Source organism: Ruditapes philippinarum, unplaced genomic scaffold (genome assembly GCF_026571515.1).
Source record: "Ruditapes philippinarum isolate M1 unplaced genomic scaffold, ASM2657151v2 ctg3793_1_1_1_1, whole genome shotgun sequence".
In the NCBI taxonomy this organism is placed as follows: Eukaryota; Metazoa; Mollusca; class Bivalvia; order Venerida; family Veneridae; genus Ruditapes; species Ruditapes philippinarum.
The window spans coordinates 63,189-83,280 of NW_026863577.1; the positions used below are offsets into that span (position 1 = coordinate 63,189).

At 32.8% G+C, this 20,092-nt stretch overlaps 2 protein-coding genes and 1 long non-coding RNA gene across 3 annotated transcripts in view; 1 reads left to right on the top strand and 2 right to left on the bottom strand.

Moving 5' to 3' along the window:
- Positions 1-1,454: 1,454 nt before the first annotated feature.
- Positions 1,455-8,315, bottom strand: LOC132722562 (uncharacterized). Its single transcript, XM_060707082.1, has 5 exons — positions 7,069-8,315; positions 6,749-6,907; positions 6,069-6,509; positions 5,176-5,266; positions 1,455-4,974 (listed from the first exon to the last, which is right to left on the bottom strand). The coding sequence occupies exons 1-5, from the start codon at positions 7,657-7,659 to the stop codon at positions 2,381-2,383; spliced, it is 3,876 nt and encodes a 1,291-aa protein (XP_060563065.1). The 5' UTR covers positions 7,660-8,315; the 3' UTR covers positions 1,455-2,380.
- Positions 8,316-14,638: 6,323 nt separating this feature from the next.
- The window catches only part of LOC132722564 (dnaJ homolog subfamily C member 13-like), a 28,406-nt gene continuing 22,952 nt past the window's right edge, over positions 14,639-20,092 (bottom strand). Inside the window, exon 18 of the mRNA XM_060707084.1 lies at positions 14,639-14,975. Coding sequence (XP_060563067.1) covers positions 14,875-14,975 — 101 coding nt within the window. The 3' untranslated portion in view covers positions 14,639-14,874. The remainder of the gene's footprint in view (positions 14,976-20,092) is intronic.
- Positions 18,055-19,981, top strand: LOC132722559 (uncharacterized). The gene is made up of 3 exons (XR_009624626.1): positions 18,055-18,486; positions 18,861-18,938; positions 19,683-19,981. It is a non-coding gene; the product is annotated as an uncharacterized LOC132722559 (long non-coding RNA).

Sequence of the window (20,092 nt, forward strand, 5' to 3'; positions counted from 1 at the left end):
ATTTAAAACCACAAATTTCGAGTCAATGCGAAAGTCAATGAAATCACGACCGTGCTGATTAACATTGAGATCTAACGGTTCACGAGGCGATATGAGATCACAGTAGTCAATGTTGTCCGATAGGTTCCCTATTCGAGCGTTTAAATCTGCCCCGACAAAGATATAGTCACTTTCATAATTACTGTAAATCTGGGTCAGTAGGTGAGAAAAGAACGATTGGGCGTCCCTTCCCCTGGCGGAATTTTCAGGCAGCAAATAACAGGAATATACTATGAAGTTAATTTCGGTCGATTTATTGACGAATTTCAGTCCTAATATTCCATCGAATAATTTGTCTATGATTTCAATATTAAATGCATCAACAATACACTGTTTTATTAATAATCCGACTCCTCCAGAGGCTTTATAGGAGCATTTCGATGGATTTCACGTCTATTAAATCCATACCATACAAAACCTGGCATTTCGATCACTGCATCGTTTGCGAGATGTGTTTCACAAAGAGAGATTATATCCGCATTGAGACTTTCAACAATAGAGATCTCAGATACGCAAATTAGAGTTTTCTGTAGTCCATCCACATACGTTCAAATGTACAAAACGGATTTTGTCACTAGGTCGGGAAATACCCTAGTCAATATGTTGTTCCATTGGTTCCGAGTTTACGTCACGTGCACGTCGAGGGACGATTCGTCCGTTACCATCTACACGGAAGTTTTTCCCGCCGTCGGGCAGTTGTCGTAGTACGGCGCGTGCAGTTTGAACAATATCTCGTTCAGCGCGACTCCTGCAACTTTGTAGAAATACTTCTGTATAATCCCTGGAATTTTTCAACGACCATTTACTGCGCAAAACCAGCACTTTTTCATCAGGTTTGCTAAGTGTTATTTTAACAAGACCCGGCTTTCCAGCGACCCGGGTTTTAAATCGCACGACCTTTTGAATACATACATTTGTTCCGACTCCGTTCCCTAGCGCGTCAATGATATTTTGTGCCTTGCGTATGAGACACTCGGGTGTTTCCTCTGGTTCCTGAGTGACGCCATATGCGATAACGGATATGTCCGAGTCGTCCGCATTTTCTGGTCTAAACGAGGCCTGCACGTGAGTACCAGTTACATGATCACCATCTTGAACTCCTCGTGCTGAGATTCCATTAAGTTCCATATCACTGACTCTGTTAGTTAGAGATTGTATCTCTTGTACAACTTTATCAATTCTAGAGAATATATACAATGTATTTCCTTCTATACGGTATAAACGATTCAATGCACGACAATATAAGTGTATTACCGGTACTTCAAATATCGAAAGTTTGCTAGTGTATGTCAGGTTATTGGCAAATACTAGTATGATTCGATGTTGATGTACATAACTCTTTTTTTACATGAAATAACCGTTGCAATTTTGGTGTACAATAAAATCAAGTCCATGCTCATATACAGTGATTGAACAGAATTTAAAATGCACTTTAATCTAATAAAATCAGTTGGTACATATTTATTCTCTTCAAACAAAAGAGCACGCAAAATTAATACCTTTTTGACGTACAATATTGTAGCTTAAATTACTAATTAACTTCGCGAAACAATATGTGGGTTGTAATCGGAACTGCTCAGCCTTTGCAAATATTGTTTTAAAGTTTAGAATAACCTGCTAGGTTTTCATGCATATGTATCTTTATATGGCTTAACAGTAATATTTTTTCTGACAACTTAGAAAATCATTATCACGCATAACATAAACATTGTACATGTAATTACATACTCAGGCAATTTTAACCATTAACGTGCTAATTAACCTTGTTGCTATTGGCTTCCTGCATCTACATATCACTAAAATGATTATGAACAGTTCCTAAAATGAAGCTTGACTATTTAAGAAATTTAGCAGGGTTATGGTTAAAGGTTACCGGTGGCCATTATAACGATACATATGGTCTATAAACAAATAATATTGTATCATAGTTTGGGACCTTTCTGTTGAAAATGTTAAATCGTAAACATATACATGTAGAGTGCATTAACTGGAGTACAGGTATAAGTTACCCGCACTCCAGAGAATGCCCATTGATTGGCTCATTTTTCTGGGGTTAAGTTATTGTGACGACAGAGAAAGGAAACCCGCCAGAGACTTAAGATAAGCTATCCAGCTAGCTTACGGAACGTCGGTGCAAAGGCATGCTCGTGTCTGAAATATGTACGGAGGGGCACCTAAGGGTTTTCTTCTCCACTTAAGTTAAAAGGTGTCTTGTGACCTTAACTGTGTATGTGTGGCGTAAAACCCAAACCAAAAAACGATAATTTTCAAATTATCTACAATTCTCATCTAATGTTAAAAACAATCCTTCTTTGGATGTAGCAAGATTTTAAATGTTCCTTTATTTTTTCACAAGAATCATTGAGAACACCGACTCTGAACCAAAAGAGCTCCTGTACTTAGGTCGTCTGAAGGATCCCTTCACTTTGAAACGTTTCTGAAATGAACTTATTTGAAATATATCTAATTGTCCTATTTCTTCCTTCAGTTCCTCAATTTGACCCGATGTTAATGTGACATCTTCAAATTTGAAGACACATGACTCATGTACACTTTGCCCTGCCTTAATGAATTCTAATATTGTTTCCTTCCGTGCACGTATTTCACTCAGTTGAACAAAGCGCAAACATCGCGGGTCTGATGGAAAAGGAAGCGACATTATTTCAGATCCAACACCATGGAGTTGCATGTGTTTTAATTCTTTACACGACTTGATAATTCTCATAATATCACCCACTATTTCCGGGTCCTTTGGATTAAACACACGCAGTTCCTCTAGACGATCTGCCTTGCTTATATGACGAAGCATACCACATCCAAATCTGCTGTCAAAATACTTCATTTCTGTACTGACTAAATCCGAAGTAGTTATTTCAGTTGCTATGGTACTATTGCACTGACATATTTCGTCTTTAAAACAGTTCACACAGAGAGCGTGACATTCAGACAAATGATTCGAGTCTGTAAGTAACCGTGTAATTGTACTATGATTTAACATGACATCGTTCAATGAAATCTTTCTTAGATTTTGTAATTTTGATAGGTGGAAATGTTCTGGTATTTCGATTCTTCCTGTTTTTACTGCAAGACAAACCAATGTGCTACTTGAACGGTTAAGTATATCTATGAACTCTTTTTTCGGAAATTTCCCAAAAAGACCACTAAAAACTAGAAGCTTTAGTGATTTTGTTTTGGAAATATGAGTTAATTCTGCATCTGTTAGTCCGGAATTCGTGCTTAATGATTCTACACATAGAGGATCAAAGTTCAAAATATATTTATTCACAGTTTCATCCCATAGATGCACATCTTTCAATTTAAACTTGGGTAACGTAGTATTCTGACATTCAACCGACTCTTTAATGCTTGAAAACAATAAACCTTGTATCATCAAAATATAAATCCTTGATGAATCCACAGATCTATATGATGTAAAACGAGTATCTTTATCAGTGAGATTTGCAATATGCTTCGAGATTCTGTATAAAATCTGCGGACTCATACCACCAATAAACTGAATCACTTTCCCCATTTCCAAGACCTTTTCCACATTATTACACACTTCCAATAGAGTATCGACTGCCGCATTGTCTTCCGAAATAACCACATGCAGAGCAGCAAAATATTCCTGAAAGGTCTTATGAATAAAAGTAACTGTTTTGCATCTATTTATAACGGACCTACCGAGTAACAAACGTTGAGAAAGAATTCCAGTTTTCAAACAAAATTGCATTTCTTCATCAGATATTCCAAATGTTGCAAGGAATGAGCCCTCAAAAACTAAATTAGTCTTTCCCCCACCTCCTAACAATGCCTTAAATGCAAACTTAGCGAGGATTTTTAGAAACTGTATCATATTTTGACAATTGTTTTTATTTGGAAATAAATTCCGAGCAGTATGACTAGATTGCAGTTTTTTCAAAGTTGCTTCAAATTGTTCGTCATGACAATTTCGCTCTTTGGCAATTCGAATTAACTGTTCTAATACCGAAGAATATACACCGCATAAGGAAGAGCCGATACCATATTGCTCGTGCCACAGACATGCCAACAGTTTGAGAAGAATAGGAACTGACTCTAAATTTTGGAAATATTTCAAATCCAAACACTGTATAAAACTGTCAACATCTTCAACAGACGTATATGAACTATCATTAAGTCTTTCAATTACAGTTTTTGCTAGTGTCTTGGCATCTGATGAATTAATTCCTATCAATTTTATCTCAACATCACATTCTCCTGTTTTGGGACGTATCTTTTCTAATTTCCAAGGCCTTGCTGTGTACAGTGTAACATATGGCATTTTAACCTCCTTCTCTGGCAGACCACTGGTGATAAAAGGCGATTTTGGTAGCTTGTATGGAGCTTCCCATTCATCTAGACCGTCTAAGAGAATCAGGCAGCTATCAGAGTGTTCCCTTAAAATTACACTTAGCAAATCTTTGGAGTTGTCATTAAGTAATTGAGAACATATCATTTCTTCAATCGTCTTTTCTTTATCAGTATGCCGTAAACTTATGTAAAATAGATATGTAAATCTACTTACTGTTTCCCTATCTCTAGATTCTATATTTTCCCTGGTCCTGAACTTTGACTTGTTTGTAAAAAGAGAAAACATATCATCTCTGCATCTACGGGAATGAACTTTACACCAGGTTGATGTAAGTTTCCTGCAGAACGTTGTTTTACCAATACCGGCGTCTGCAGTAATAAAAATGTTTCTAAATCTTTTGTTTTCATCTTGGAAAAATATATCTTCGTAGAAGTAAACAGGTTCTCCTTTACAGGACACTTTCTGGTCGGGCTTATACACTCTTTCCATAATTAGAGGCACATATATATCATCTACATCAATGTCTTGCTCGGGTAGTAGGGGTGATATATCAGTCTTCAGATAATATTGTTGGTACAGGGTTATCAATTCTGTCTGTAAATCTAAAAGACAAAAAGATTAATGAAGTACTGATTCAAAATTGATTAAGCATTAATAAACTATTGGTACTCCTAGATGTTATTATTACATGAGACTTATATCTAAATATACAGTGATATTGTATAGAATATTGTTTTACAGAGGTTGGTAAGACGGTCAATGCTGACATATCCTAAAGAAAAATTTAAGTTCTGATCACTGACCTATTTTCCTTTCCAGAGTATGCGTATAATCAACATGTCCCTCTTTTGCAATCTGTAGATTTCTATTGGACGATGACATGTCGTCTATTTTCTTTTGCAAAAAAAAGAGAAATGTTTACATTCAGATAAGGGTGATAAATGAGACAACCAACAACTCTTTTGATTAACATATTCAAAAATATTAAAACATATCTTTAGTTTTTGCTCTAATTTTAAAGGGGTAAAATCTATCTGTTGAAATGAAAACAGAAAATACATACTAAATTGTGTTAGATTGTAGAAGTAAAAAATAATAGTGTGATAAAACATATATAATAGAAATAGTGTTGTCTCGATTGTCTCTGAAAATCGATAACTAATCGGACCAACCCAAAATCGGCGATAATCGATAGTCCTTTTAAAAATCGATAAAGTTGTATAATACAAAAACTGCCTGTCACAAAGTTGTATTAGGTATTTGTGTTTTTTGTTTTGGATTCAAAGGGTACATCTTACTTTAATCTTGGAGACAAGAGTTTATTTATTCTCAAAATGTGGTCACTACTGTAGAAAAACATACATAGAAGGATTGGTACCTGAAGAAAAAAGGGCCATAATAAATGCGAAACTCAATTATACTATCGGCAGACAATCGATTGTGGTGGTCCGATTATCGATAGTGATTTTCGAGTCCGATACCCAACACTAAATAGAAACATGTGTTAGAATTTTTGAAAACATGTTTCAGGTAAGTTATAAAACATGCATGAGGTTGGTGATAAAACGTTTGTCGGGTTTATGATAAAACATGTGTCGGGTAAGGAAAATATGTGCCGAAATGAGAAACATGGTAGTGTTAAAAATGAATCAAGTAGTGATAAACAATGTTTAAGGTGGTTCAAACAGATAAATACCTGTTGTAATTCCTTTACTTGAAGAGTTAATTGACTGTGGACCTGCTCCTGAATAAGCTGACGATTTTCAATTGTTTCAATATGCTCCTTTATAACTTCTTGATTTTGACTAATCTTCTCCATAATTTCTTGTTGAAGCTCCTCAGAATGTTTTAATCGATCATCTGTTTCACGTTGTTTTCTTTGTCCGATTATATGAGAGCTCCGTATCTTTGTCAACTGTGTTGACATACGTTTAAGTTCTCCTCGTGTATTTTCCAATTGCTCTGTTGCAGATTCACTTTTTGTGTCGATACTGGACTCAATTTGCCTTAAAGCCTCAACCTGAGCTAATTCTATTTCACTTAACGCGTCTGCTCTCCTTTCTTCTAAAGCATGTATAGCATTGTTTCTTAACTCTAATTCGTCTTTCATGTTAATAAATAAAGGGCATGTCTTAAGCTTTAATGAAAGAAAAAACACAAAATTATTTCATTAATTCAATGAATTAAAAGTATCATATACATAACAAGACAGAAAACCAATTAATATGCCCTTTTTGTATTATTATATGTTTCCGGACAAGATTTTTTCTTTCAAAATGTATAAAAAGAAACATTTACTCCATAAATATATACCTAAGTTAATGAGTAATTTAAAGCAGCGGTCACCTATATATCAAATAATCAATGACCACATACCTCGGTAAGATTCTTGATTGCTTTTTTGGCTGCTTTGTCATTATGAAATGCCTTTGGATCCGAAAGCATACTTATAAATACATCAATATATGCCTTCATTTCAGTTTCTTGGAGTTCAAGAGTTGGACTGTGAAATATTTTATTTCGTACTTCCCGAGCCTGTAATAGATAATACAATACATATGTGCAAGCTGGTCAAATTGTGTGCATATTTCATATGAAAACACTTAAAGCTTGTACATAACAAATTCCATTTATTTAATTTCAATCAACTGTAAATGTCTAATGACTATTATAACTACATGCACTTTTACACTTACTCTTGTAAACGGATCGTTACTCTGTGTATTGGTTGGATACAGTGTGATGGATAGCTCATTCCTGATGAATGTATTATTTGTAATGATTGCAAGAAGTCCAGATATGTCAGTATCTTTGGCAGAAGTTGACTGACTTTGACTTGTATGGAAACAATTTGCTATACTCCAGTAATGTGTACACCAAAGTGCCGGGTCCGTATTCTTCCAAAGCGGGTCTGTATAAACGTGTTGCTCCACTATCAGGTCGTACATGTAACTGCAAATACCATTAGGACATATTCTTCTTCCATGTTTTGAACTACACAAACATTTAGATTTTATCATCTGTATACATATTTTACCACAACTGGCATGGTGTGGAAGTAAATTATCAAGCGTGCATTGGGAACAAACGATTGGAACGTTGCGAGCAGACGAATGGTTTGTAGATATCACCTTAGCAACTAGCTCCTTCTGTTGTTTCATCGCCAGTTCATTTACAAAGCCGTATAAACCCTCGTGGGCATATCCGAGACATAAAGCCCCTCTTATCCAGTTTATATATAAGGGGTTCTCTAAACGTTGTTTATGAGTCATCATGATTATGTCCATTTATATTGTTTCCTTTTTGTCGTAATTAAGAATTAAATATAGCTCCATTTATGGCCTTATACATGATCGTAGAATGTCATTTTATACATAGCAAGTGTAACGCAATTAAATTAGTAACTGTCATGTGAATATGATACGTTTATTTATAGATATAGGCTTCTTTTAACCGGAGACATTCCGCCTATTCATACAGGAAATCTTTAAGTGCATAGTCGATAGTGCAATATCATTAACGTTAATTTATCAAATTAAACAAAATATATATCAAACTGTTAGATGATTTAAATACACAAAAATCATACTATATGACTGTATCATATAACAAATCAAATACAAAAGTAAACTTTGTTATCCATAAAGAAAAGTAAAAAATCCTCCGAAAAATATACCCGACGAAAAATCCGTCATAAGTCACCCATGCCAGGTACAGATATTAATTACTAATATACGTACCTGCCCATGCATAGCCTGTGCAATATACTCTCTAAGCCTTAAACCTCACAATATCAAATGAAATGTCTAAAGTTACCATATATCCTTATAATTTCTTTGGATATTTAATGGAAACTTTATCGAACATAAAACTCCGTTCTAAAGAAACACACAAATAACTACTTTTCTCTGAGTTTAAATAAAGGAAGTAAACACGTGACTTTTCACGTGTATTCTATATTTGATCAGGAAGGATCGTTTCCCAGTACTTCGTGATCATTGATCAAATATTTGATTTTAGTGTTAAAGATTGAATACTGCTCAAGCTGATAGGGGTGCGAGGGGGTACACTTTTTTCTCATGGACAGACTCAATTAAACCGTTGTCTGTGTTTTCACGTTTTTACTAGACAAGTGTTGCCATTCCTCTTATCCCTGTATTAGAAAAGAGATTGTTTCGCCCACTGATTCACGTTACCTAGTCATTCAGAACCGACGTAACATGAAACTGTTATGCCACTGTAGTGATTAATGAGTTTATCTTGCATAATTTTGGTATATATAAAATTTTAATGCTTTTATTGAAAAGTTCAATGTACATGTGTATTATGGTATTAAAAAAAGTAAAAAAAAATATCTGCATTCATGATTTATAAAACGTTTGGCAAATATCTTGTTGTGTCTCGTTGACTTCAATGAAGTTCTCACTGACAAGATATCATTTTATTTTACAAACTCAAAGATAGGTTATATGTAGTTGTTATGCCCGGGGTATATATTGTTTCGATAATGTAGGTCGGTCTGACGGACCGTCCGTCGGTAGACCACATGGTTTCCGCTGATCATCTTAAAAACAATGTGTAACAAAGTCTTCATATTTCACATTCTGCTTGAATGGTCATAACTAGTAGATGACCCCTATTGATTTTGGGGTCACTAGGTCAAAGGTAAAGGTCACAGGGGCCTTCAATGTCAAATTTTGATTAGACATTAGAAATTACACCCTTGGTCCAAATTCCATGTCTGTATGTCAAAAAGCAAGAAAGTAGATCAATTAATATCAATTATATTAAAAGTTAGTCAGTTAATATCATGATTCAATATGACATCAGAAAATTATACCCATGGTCCAAATTTCTAGTCTGTACATAAAAAAACAAGAGCACCGCTAGGCGGAGCATTATATGCCCGAAAGTGTTTTTTTTTTCTTTACTAAGGATGAAGCATTTGTAAGACATTACATAAATTAAATAAAGTATTACCTCCTTCAAATAGCAATCCTCCTATAAAGTTAGAATATTGTGGGCCAAATGGAACTTCAGTTATGCCCTGGAAACTGTTTTTAGTTTTGAGGTAATAGCTACTTGAACCTTGACCGTGTGACCCCAAAATCAATAGGGGTGTTCTACCCAATATGGACAATCATCCTATGAAGTTTTAACACTATGGGCCAAATAGAAATAAAGTTATACCCTGGAAACTGTTTTCAGTTTTAAAGTAATAGCGACCTTGACCTTTGACCCCAAAATCAATAAGGGTCTCCTACGCAATATGGGCAATCATCCTATGAAGTTTGAACACTGTGGGCCAAATGGAACTCAAGTTACGTTCCGGAAACTGTTTTCAGTTTTAAGGTAATAGTGACCTTGACCTTTGACCTTGTGACCTTAAAATCAACAGGGGTCTTCTACCCAATATGGACAATCATCCTGTGAAGTTTGAATACTGTGGGCCACATGGAACTTAAGTTATGCTCCAGAAACTGTTTTCATTTTTAAAGTAAAATTGACCTTGACCTTTGACCTTGTGACCCCAAAATCAACAGGGGTCTTCTACCCAATGTGGACAATCATCCTATAAAGTTTGAACACTTTCGGCCAAATGGAACTTAAGTTATGCTCCGGAAACTGTTTTCAGTTTTAAGGTCATAGTGACCTTGACCTTTGACCTTGTGACCCCAAAATCAATAGGGGTCTTCTACCCAATATGGACAATCATCCTATGAAGTTTGAATACTGTGGGCCACATGGAACTTAAGTTAGGCTCCCGAAACTGTTTTCAGTTTAAAAGTAATAATGACCTTGACCTTGTGACCCCAAAATCAATAAGGGTCTTCTACCCAATATGGACAATCATCCTATGAAGTTTGAACATTGTGGGTCGAATGGAATTTAAGTTATGCTCCGGAAACTGTTTTCAGTTTTAAGGTCAAAGTGACCTTGACCTTGTGACCCCAAAATCTATAGGGGTCTTCTACCCAATATGGACAATCATCCTATGAAGTTTGAATGTTATGGGCCACATGGAACTTAAGTTATGCTCCGGAAACCAAATTGCTAACGGACGGACGGAAGTTCTCACAGGACAGTAATTATGTGGCTACTCTATTGTTCTCTCTATTGTTCTTTTTAGCCACACAAAAGAAAATAGCCACATAAAAGCATTACGGAATGAATGACATCAAAGAGAAAGAACAGTTACCTATTGTCCCTCTAGCCACATAATTACTCTCCTGTGAGTGCGGACGGACAGACGGACGGACGGACGGACGCCAGGGGGTATAACATAATATGCCCCAAATTCTTTCGGGCATATAAAAAAGAAAAAAAAGTAGGTTGTGCGATATCAAAAAATATCAAAAGTTGGCTAGTGGATATAAAAATTCAATTCAGGATCAGAAATTAAACCCCTTGTCCAAATTTCAAGTAGGTACATCAAAAAACAAGAAACAAGGTCAAACGATATCATTAATATCAAAAATAGTCAGTTACTATCTTAATTCAATTTACATCAGAAATTACATTCCTGGTCCAACTTTCAAGTCTGTACATCAAAAAACAAGAAAGTAGGTGAAATCTTTCAAAAATATAAATAACAGCCCAGCTGATACCAAAATTCAATTATGCACATGAAACATCAGGCAAATTTTATTTATTATAATGTGCTGAGTTTCTCTTGCCAGAGGTCATGACCTCAAATAATTTCATCAGCAAACAGGTCATTCAGATGTATGAAAGACATTCCAACATGAGTTGTTTCCCTTTCATTAAACTATAATTTGTAGAAATGCCATGGTCTGGGGTATTTTAGCTTTAGCAGCCCCTAAAAGGTGCCAATCAAATAAATATGAGCAATTTTTATAAAAAATTACAATAAGAATGCTAATAACAAAGTTTGGTGATCATCCATCCATAAGTTCTGTAGAAAAAGCTGTCTAAAGGTTTATATTATTTTTAGCTCCCTTGACCCCTAAAAGGGGCCAATCAAATTAATATGAGCAAATTTGATAAAAGACTAGATCATCCACCAATTGGTTCTGAAGAAGATGTCTAATGGTTTTTCTATTTTTAGCTTTCTTGACCCCTATAAGGGGCCAATTGAAATCATATGAGCAAATTTAAGTGTGACTGTCACAAGGATGCTACAGACCAAATTTGAAGTAAATCTGTCCAGCGGTTTCAGAGAAGATGATTGTTCATGCATGACAACGGACTACGGACCATCCCCCTTTGATACTAATAGCTCACCCTGAACCTTCGGTTCTGGTGAGCTATTAGTATCAAAGGGGGATGGTCCAGAAATAATGCACGGAGGGACACCTGAAATCTTCCTCCATCAGTAATTGTGCCTGAAATAATGCAGAGGGGCACACGAGTGTCTATATGACCTTTACACTGTTTGTTTAATCACAAACAAATAAAATATATTTTAAAATTTTATTTCTTTCATTTACCATAATCATAATCATCAATATTAATAACAAGTTAATATAACAAACAGTTCACATTATAATATATTCTTGAACATGATTAATTCTTATACAAAATGTAATACATTAACATTACAAAAATGATTGTGGTTAACTAAACAATTCATGGTCTCCTTGACGTTTGACATTTCAGACATTCAGGGTTTCACAGACATTACTGATACACTAACAGACATTTGTTTCACAGACATTTCATGTACTAGCCAGGATACATTTACACAATTATTCAAGGTTTCACAGACATTTCATGTACTTAACCTGATACACAAAGGTTTCACAGACATTTCTTGTACTAAAACTGATACACAAACATTCAGGGTTTTACAGACTTATATATTTAACAGACATTCAAGGAAATCTAGGGTTTTCACAGATATATTTAAAGTTTCAATGAAATTACATTAAATTCATCGCAACAAGTACCTCCAGTACATGGTTTCCTGCACAGTATTGTTGATCAATAATAAATTACAGCAAATACAGAGTTACAACAAAATGAAACTGTTTAATTTAAAAAAATTAAAACACCCAAAAAAAGAACCGGGTTTTTTGGGGGAAATTTCCCCCCAATTTTTCCCCCCAAAAAAAAAAGTAAAAAAAAAAAAACGCTGTAAAATTCTCTCCAATAAAGTGACATTATCATGTTACATCCAATATGGGACTAGCTCATCTATTTCTGTATTTACAAATCTATCATAAGTTATTGATTCATGAAAAGATACAAAATACATTTGGAAAGCATAAATTAAAATACTATTTAATTTTACAATTTATACAAACTGAACAAAGTTAAAACTAAGCTATGAATTCTTAAAATTTGGTATTTACAATTTCATGAGTAATATATGGCCGCTTTAATTAGCCTACTGAATTTATTAAATCACAGCTTCCATATCTTGGAACTTTTAATCATCACTTGTGATGATATAAAGATGAAAATTTAATTAGCTAACAGCATACAGCCAGTGGTCAGACTGCCTGAATACTACACTTGTGACAAAGGACAATCACATTTAGACAGAGTAAGGAGTTTTTTTGTGAACATTGAAATTAAATATAACAGATTATTTAGCTTTTGCCATAATGAACAAATTTTTTTTTCATTTATGAATTTGTACGTGATTGTATAGAGCTGGAACTGAACAACTATGAAACGATGGAAGATATACAGAAATTTTCTCAGCTCAAACTTTAGATTTCAGGTATTGATTGGTCAGAAACCGACAAAGTTCTTAAGATAAGTTAACAATTTGGCCATTTCCTCTGGGAATTTTTAACTGTAATGTACAAAATAACAAATAGTACGGAAAGACTTTATACCTTTGTAATAAAACACACGATGATTTTTCACACACTCTTGAATGGAAAACAATTTCCCTGAAATTTTCATGTCAACAATTGATAAAAATAACTTGAATATTCTTTGTAGATTAAAACAATTACAGAAATTACAAGACAAACGTGCAAATGAAATCTTCAACACATTTCCTTATGGATTTGCATTAATTAGAACAAATATAGCAAGTTACTAATAAAATTTTATCCCTACTTGAAATCGCAAAATTAAAATATATACCCCAAGACATTAAATAACATGACAGTTAAAATTGATCTATTATATAAAACATACAATATCTATATATAATTTTACATATTTACAAAATGTATAGTACATATAAATCTGGGGTATGGGAAGGGAAACATTACCATGGTTTTATTTTATGACATTAAAAAGTACTCCACTGAGGTTCAAAAGTCTAAAACTATGAAATTTGAATTTCTTTCATAGATCAGCTTCGGCACTTAAAACCAAAAGATATTCACAGGAATATTAAGAATATACAAATGAAAAATGAAAATGCTATTTGTCCTATCCTAAGCCTGATTTGAGTTAAAAGCATTGTAACTGTCATTTTTCACAATTAGAATAATTATTCTAGAAAAATGGAGTGAACAAATGATCTGTAATTTTACACACATGTTATTTGTCTAGACATACATCAAATGGAAAGTTAATCTTGAAAAAATATTTCCAATCCCAACAAGATCAGTGGAGTCCCTTTAAATAAAGCAAGTGATTTACACATTGCAAACTGCAAAGAGGTTAAAATTTGCAAAAATAGCCCTTACTGTGTTAGTCATGCAGTAAAAATATTGTAGCAAATACGACAAAATCAGTCATTCATTGCACATAACATATAAATTATTAATTAAATCTTAAATATTTCCATTTTTTCTTAAAATCTTTTTTTTAAAGTTTGATTTTCTTGAAATAGTTTGGATTATCTGGACTAATGCAGCTTTAATGAACACTGGGCCATGTTATAATATGGAACACATATTTGATATAGATGAAGCTGACTAGTTTTCAGTTAAACATATAATGTAACATTACACATAACAATTCTAGTTTCATATAAATCAGACATTTGATTTATAATAATTACAAAATAACAACATGGTTTCAAAATAATATCTGAGTATTTATATTCATCATGAAAATTAGAATTGCAAAATTATTTGAAGGGCATGATAAAAACTTCCTTTAGCAAATCTAAAAACACATATTTCATTTTCTTAAACCCTTGTAAATGTCATTTTAATATCTTTTGAACTTGTAAAAACCATTGCAATTACATTTGTTGCAATACGTTAGTATTTTGGCAACACTATTTGTTTTACTTCTTGTATTTTAAAGATCATCTCATAGTTCAATTCTACTGAGTCTAGTCTCACATTAAATTATATGGTATCAAAAGCAGACCATACCAATAGCTGAATATATAATACTCAATTAGTCTTAAAATAGTTACTTTACTTATCGTAAAATAAATGTATATTCTCATTGTACTCAAACAAAGTAAGATTTTGTTTATTATTATAACATGTAATAAAAGCTTTCTTGATATTTTCTAACATCTCTTGAATAAATGTTTTTCTGGTATTATTTTCCGTTATGATGACATCATTCTGGAGACATGTTTTCGTTCTATTATGACATCACTGATGACATCATCAATGATGGTCCTCGTGGTGATCAAGAGGAGGTGGTTTATCTGGCATGGCAGAACGGGTACCAGCTGTTAGATATCCAGCTACAGACGGTCCTGTGGGACCTGAAATAATATAATACAACAAATTAAATCATATAAAATCTACGAAAAGTTAAAAACAAATCACTTACTACAAGTGTCACAACAAAGTCTGTAAAATAAATGTTTTAAACCTGCAATGATTGGTCTTCAACTTCTTCCTCATTATATTTAATTTCACTTTAAATTAACATACTTTAAACAATACTAGTACATAATATCTAACTCAGTAGAAAACTTGTACTTGTTTATATATTATTAAATAACTATACGTTATTAGTCCTATAAAACAGCATCTGCCACGTTCAATAACACGATGGCCTGCCTAAAAACAGTGCCTATATCTATATCACTTTTTCGGCCTCGGGCCGAGAAGTGATATAGATATAAAGCCCGCATTTAAAGTAATTTGATTGGCTAACAAAGCAGTGTAGTTATTTTTACAGTTGTTCTTTGTAATAATTAAAACAAGAGAATTAAAATAAGAAAAAAAATATCAGAGGATTAAATGTGAAATATTATAAGTACATGTAGTTATTTAATAAAATTGTCAATAAATAAGTGATTTGATATTGGCCACGTTATTTGTCCTCGGGTTAGTCGTATTGGCCCTCGGCCTTCGGCCAATACGACTGTCCTCGGACAAATAACAGGGCCAATATCAAGTCACTTATTTATTAACATATATTACAAATCCTGTTTGAGTGTTCAGACATATTTATATTGATCATTTTAACAGTAAAACTGTGCAAGAGACCAAACACCCTCAATTCTTTACCATGCATCTTTTATCAACAAAAAGAAAAAAAGAAAAAGATGACTCTTGGCAGAATAAACAACCTTTATGAAGGTAAGGTAAGATAAGCTACCATATACTTCCATTTAAATTTGACGAGGCTCTATACTCTTGACTGACAAACTTAATTTTTTTAATTAATGAATATGATACCCGTGAAATTGATAAGGAAACTTTCAAAATAAAGGTTGTAATGGAAGATTATTAGGAAAAGTCATCATGTTAACTGTGATGATTTTTCAATGAAAGAACAAGAGCTGTTGGCTGGACAGCATACTTAACTAATCTAAGTGCTTGATTTTACAAAAGCCTGGATAATGTTGAATTTCCTCAGTTTAAAAAAAGGACCATAATTCTGTCACAATCCATGTTAGAGTTATGGACATTGGTCAGTGACCTCCTATTATGCTCCCAAATAAGTGTGTGAAGTTTCAACACATTCCCTTCAGTCCTTTTGAGACACCAACTTACATGCCAAAGCCTATGCGAATACAATAGTCCTGCCTTATAATTCTGTAAAAAGTCAAGCTCAAAATTCCCTACCCATTAACTTCTTTTCAACTCACTTTCTTTTCAATGATAAGAATGCCAAACAAAATATTGAGCATGTAAAAATAATTCTTTCACTTAAGTTTCTGTTTAATTATCTATTAGACAAACAAAAGAAAAAGATATGATTGCTCCATGGGATTATCTTCTCTGGATAATAGCATGCAATTTTAATATTTACACAAACACACAGACTGATGATATTCATAATATTGTAACATGCAAACTGGTGTATATAGACCCATACTTTCTTTTTGGAAGCTAAATGAAGAACTCAAACTTTCTATCATATTTTTAAATATCCTGCTTAATACACAATGATATTATCAATCAATATTATATAATATTATTTTTTCACAACATTAATACAAGATCTGTATAGATCAATATATAAATAAATATATTTCAAAATAAATAATAATTCAAAAAAATAATAATACAACAAATACCCCCCCACTTGCCAAATTGGTAGACAAATAACAGATAAAATTTCTTGAAAATGTAACCCTGAAGACCAAGACCATTCTAATTCAATTAGAATTGTGTTCAAAATGAAGCTCTTATTTTAAAAGGTATGATAAGTTAAAGTAAATAGCCCGTGCAGAAAATATTTCCTGTTCTCAGGAAGTCCCAGGAAATCCCAGGATTATCCCAGGATTTGTTTTCTACCTCTTAACAAAAGTCCTGTTTATAGGATATCTCAAGACTTTTGAAGATACTGAACAGGACAAAACAGGAATTGTCAGGACTTTAATCTTACCAACAGGAAAAAACAGGAAATCTCAGGACTTTTATTTTCAAATATGTCCTGAGGACAGGAATTATCAGGACTTTAGTCAAAGACAAGAAAAATATTTTCTTAGAAAGCCTTTCTGTAAAGTGAAAAGTAAGAAGTCTTGTTAATTCCTGTTCTTTGGACAGAGGAATAAATGAAATAACTTCTGTGAGACTTTTTATTACTGAGCAAAGCTGAAAAATTGCTAAGTATAAAAACATGAGAAAAATTGATAAAAAATATATTGAAGTTGGTTTGTAAAAGTTTTCTTTAACACAATGGGTATCAAAATAATCAGAATTTAAAATTCTATAATCTTAGACCTTAATGAAAACTATTAAGATTTTTTTCAAAAAAGAGAAAAAGTTGCTAACTGATTTTTGAACATAGCAAGGAAATTGTTTTTTTTTTATTAAATAAGTTATTGTAATAGGGAAAATCAAATATACATGTATATAACCTGCAGATAGTTTGACACAGATTCTGAGCGGAATACTGGGACAGCTAGAATTGGCATGGAATCAGGGATTTCTGTGTGGACCATGGACAGAAATGAAATTCTATGTCATTCCATTTCAAAACAAAAACAATTCACATAAAAGTTACCCAAAGCATTATTCTACTATTGGTTTTTTTTGCACTTACAAACATTGAAATGTATAATTATGTTTTCAACCTATTGTACTTCTTACATTTCTTTTTTGCTCAAGTTTGAAATTTTACCAAGAGAGACAGGTGTAATTTTTTTTAGACATTTAGGCCTGTATTTTAGATATTTAACAGAAATAAAACAGCTCATGAAACTGTCCTTTTTATCTATTTCAAATCAAGGAACCAAATTTTGCCTGATACACTTAGGATAAATAAGTACTACACCCACTTAGATATTACACCACACAGATCAAAGATCTGATAAAACTGGCCACCTTTGTTCTCCCACCATATGTGCATGACTAATTTACTCTCTGGTCATTCACTGGTCATTCCTACAAATCAGACTGTTCCATGTGATTATTTTGGGGAGAGGTAACATTACAAATTTGAATGCTATGCAGAATATGTCTAGGACATTGCAATTTTTCTTCTTTATTAAATTCATGATTATTTAAATCTACTTATCTATTAGCTATTTGATGTGGTTTTTTACATTCAATGAATGTTATATAAAATGATAACTGCTTTGATTTTTGGATTAACCCTGTTTTACCTAATGATGTACCTGTCCAGTTTGAATGGTCAGCTAGAAGCTTGGAAATAGTGTAAATTACAGAGGATCTACTTCATGTTTAAGCAATTTTGGAGATATTGTTTTGTTTAAGATGATAATGTGTTTAAGTTTAATAAGTATAGTTATGGTTAATAAGAATGACAAGAATCAGAATCACCTTGGACAAGGAGATATACAACAGAATCAGGTAATTAAACCTTAAGTTACATTTATACAGAAACAGGTTATATATGTATATCAAACAATCAAGGTAGCAAACTAAAATTTGTAACCACTTCATACATTGATTTACTAACAATTGATTTAAATCTAGATTTGATTGTCAAATTAATTTGTAACATATATAATATACAAAATAGCATATAAATAGATAGATTGTACGTCTTTTACATTTCTGCAACTTAAAATAATGTGAAACAAATTAAAATTATGAGGACTAAATGGTACAGTTCTATACTGACACCTGTCAGTAAGTTTTGTGCAGCTGAATCATAATTATTTATCATTTTTTGTGTTGTTTTCAATGGAAAAATCTGATATTAGATTTCACACAAATTGCAGGCTTAAAAGTGGGACCAGTTCTGAGTCTGACTCCGAGATGCTAGGTGAATAATGATGTGCAGTATTGAGCCCCAAAAGGTAATTGCCTTATTTTTTTTAATCTCTATATTTGACTATTCTGAATCTTTCCCAGGAAGAAAACAATTCATTGCACAATTATTTTAAACCATTTGTTATCTTTCTTTTAAAATTCTTATTTTAATTAAAGTTGCATTTCTTACCTTGGTTGAATTTTACATCTAACTTCTAAGCAATAAATTATTCTGCAACCAACAGTACTAAGCATTATAAGTGTAAAGTTTCTTTCTCAATGAAACAATGGCTTGCTGACAGGGTTTAAACCAATATGGCAAGCAATCTTTAGATTACTGGTCTGATTTGTTAACCTGCATTTGGCCATGCCACCACTTGAGTTTATATTGCATGTAAAGTTTCATGACATCACTGCTTATTTGATATTACAAAACTTTAATTTCAACAAAACTTTTTCTTCTCCATTACAATGAACAAATCTTATTTTTGAAATAAAAGACAATTAAAAATCAGAACACATTTCTTCTTTAAATTGATTTTTTAAAGAAAGAAGTCAAAGTCTTGTTGTAGGCAGGTTAAATGCAGGGTGATTATGTCATTTCTTAAAAATCACTTGAACAAGACCTTTTTCTTCTCATGCTAATTATATGCACATTTTTGTTAAATTTGAAAATGCTAAGGGGGCTAGAATTTGGTTTATTTATACTAACACATTATGATAAATAATTGTTACACTGCTTAAAAGAATAGAACTGTACTCAGTATTGCTAAACATGTCTTTTTTTACAGAAATAATGAAGGAGTCAGAGTGTCAGTCAGAGTGCCAACTGAGTTCAAGTCTGGGAGATAGTCAGCTGGAAGAAAATGACAGTTATCCTGAGAGCAAAATGATGTAAATGACATACAGGAAAAGTTTGTTAACTTGTGAATCAAAGCTAGTTTCATTAGTTGCCATCACAGTCAAACTTTTCAGAGTGTTTTTTCTCAAATCTATAAACTTTCATGGATCTTAAGTTCTAATTTGCTGACATTGGAAATAGTGTGTGATTTTTTTCATAGTACGTTTTTCTTTTGTTCTAATCCCTTCAATTATAATTATGTAATAATCATATACATATAAAATGTGATGAAATATTATAAAATAAATATTTTTAAACATTAAATTAGTATTTCAAAGCAGCTTTTACTATTTTCTACAT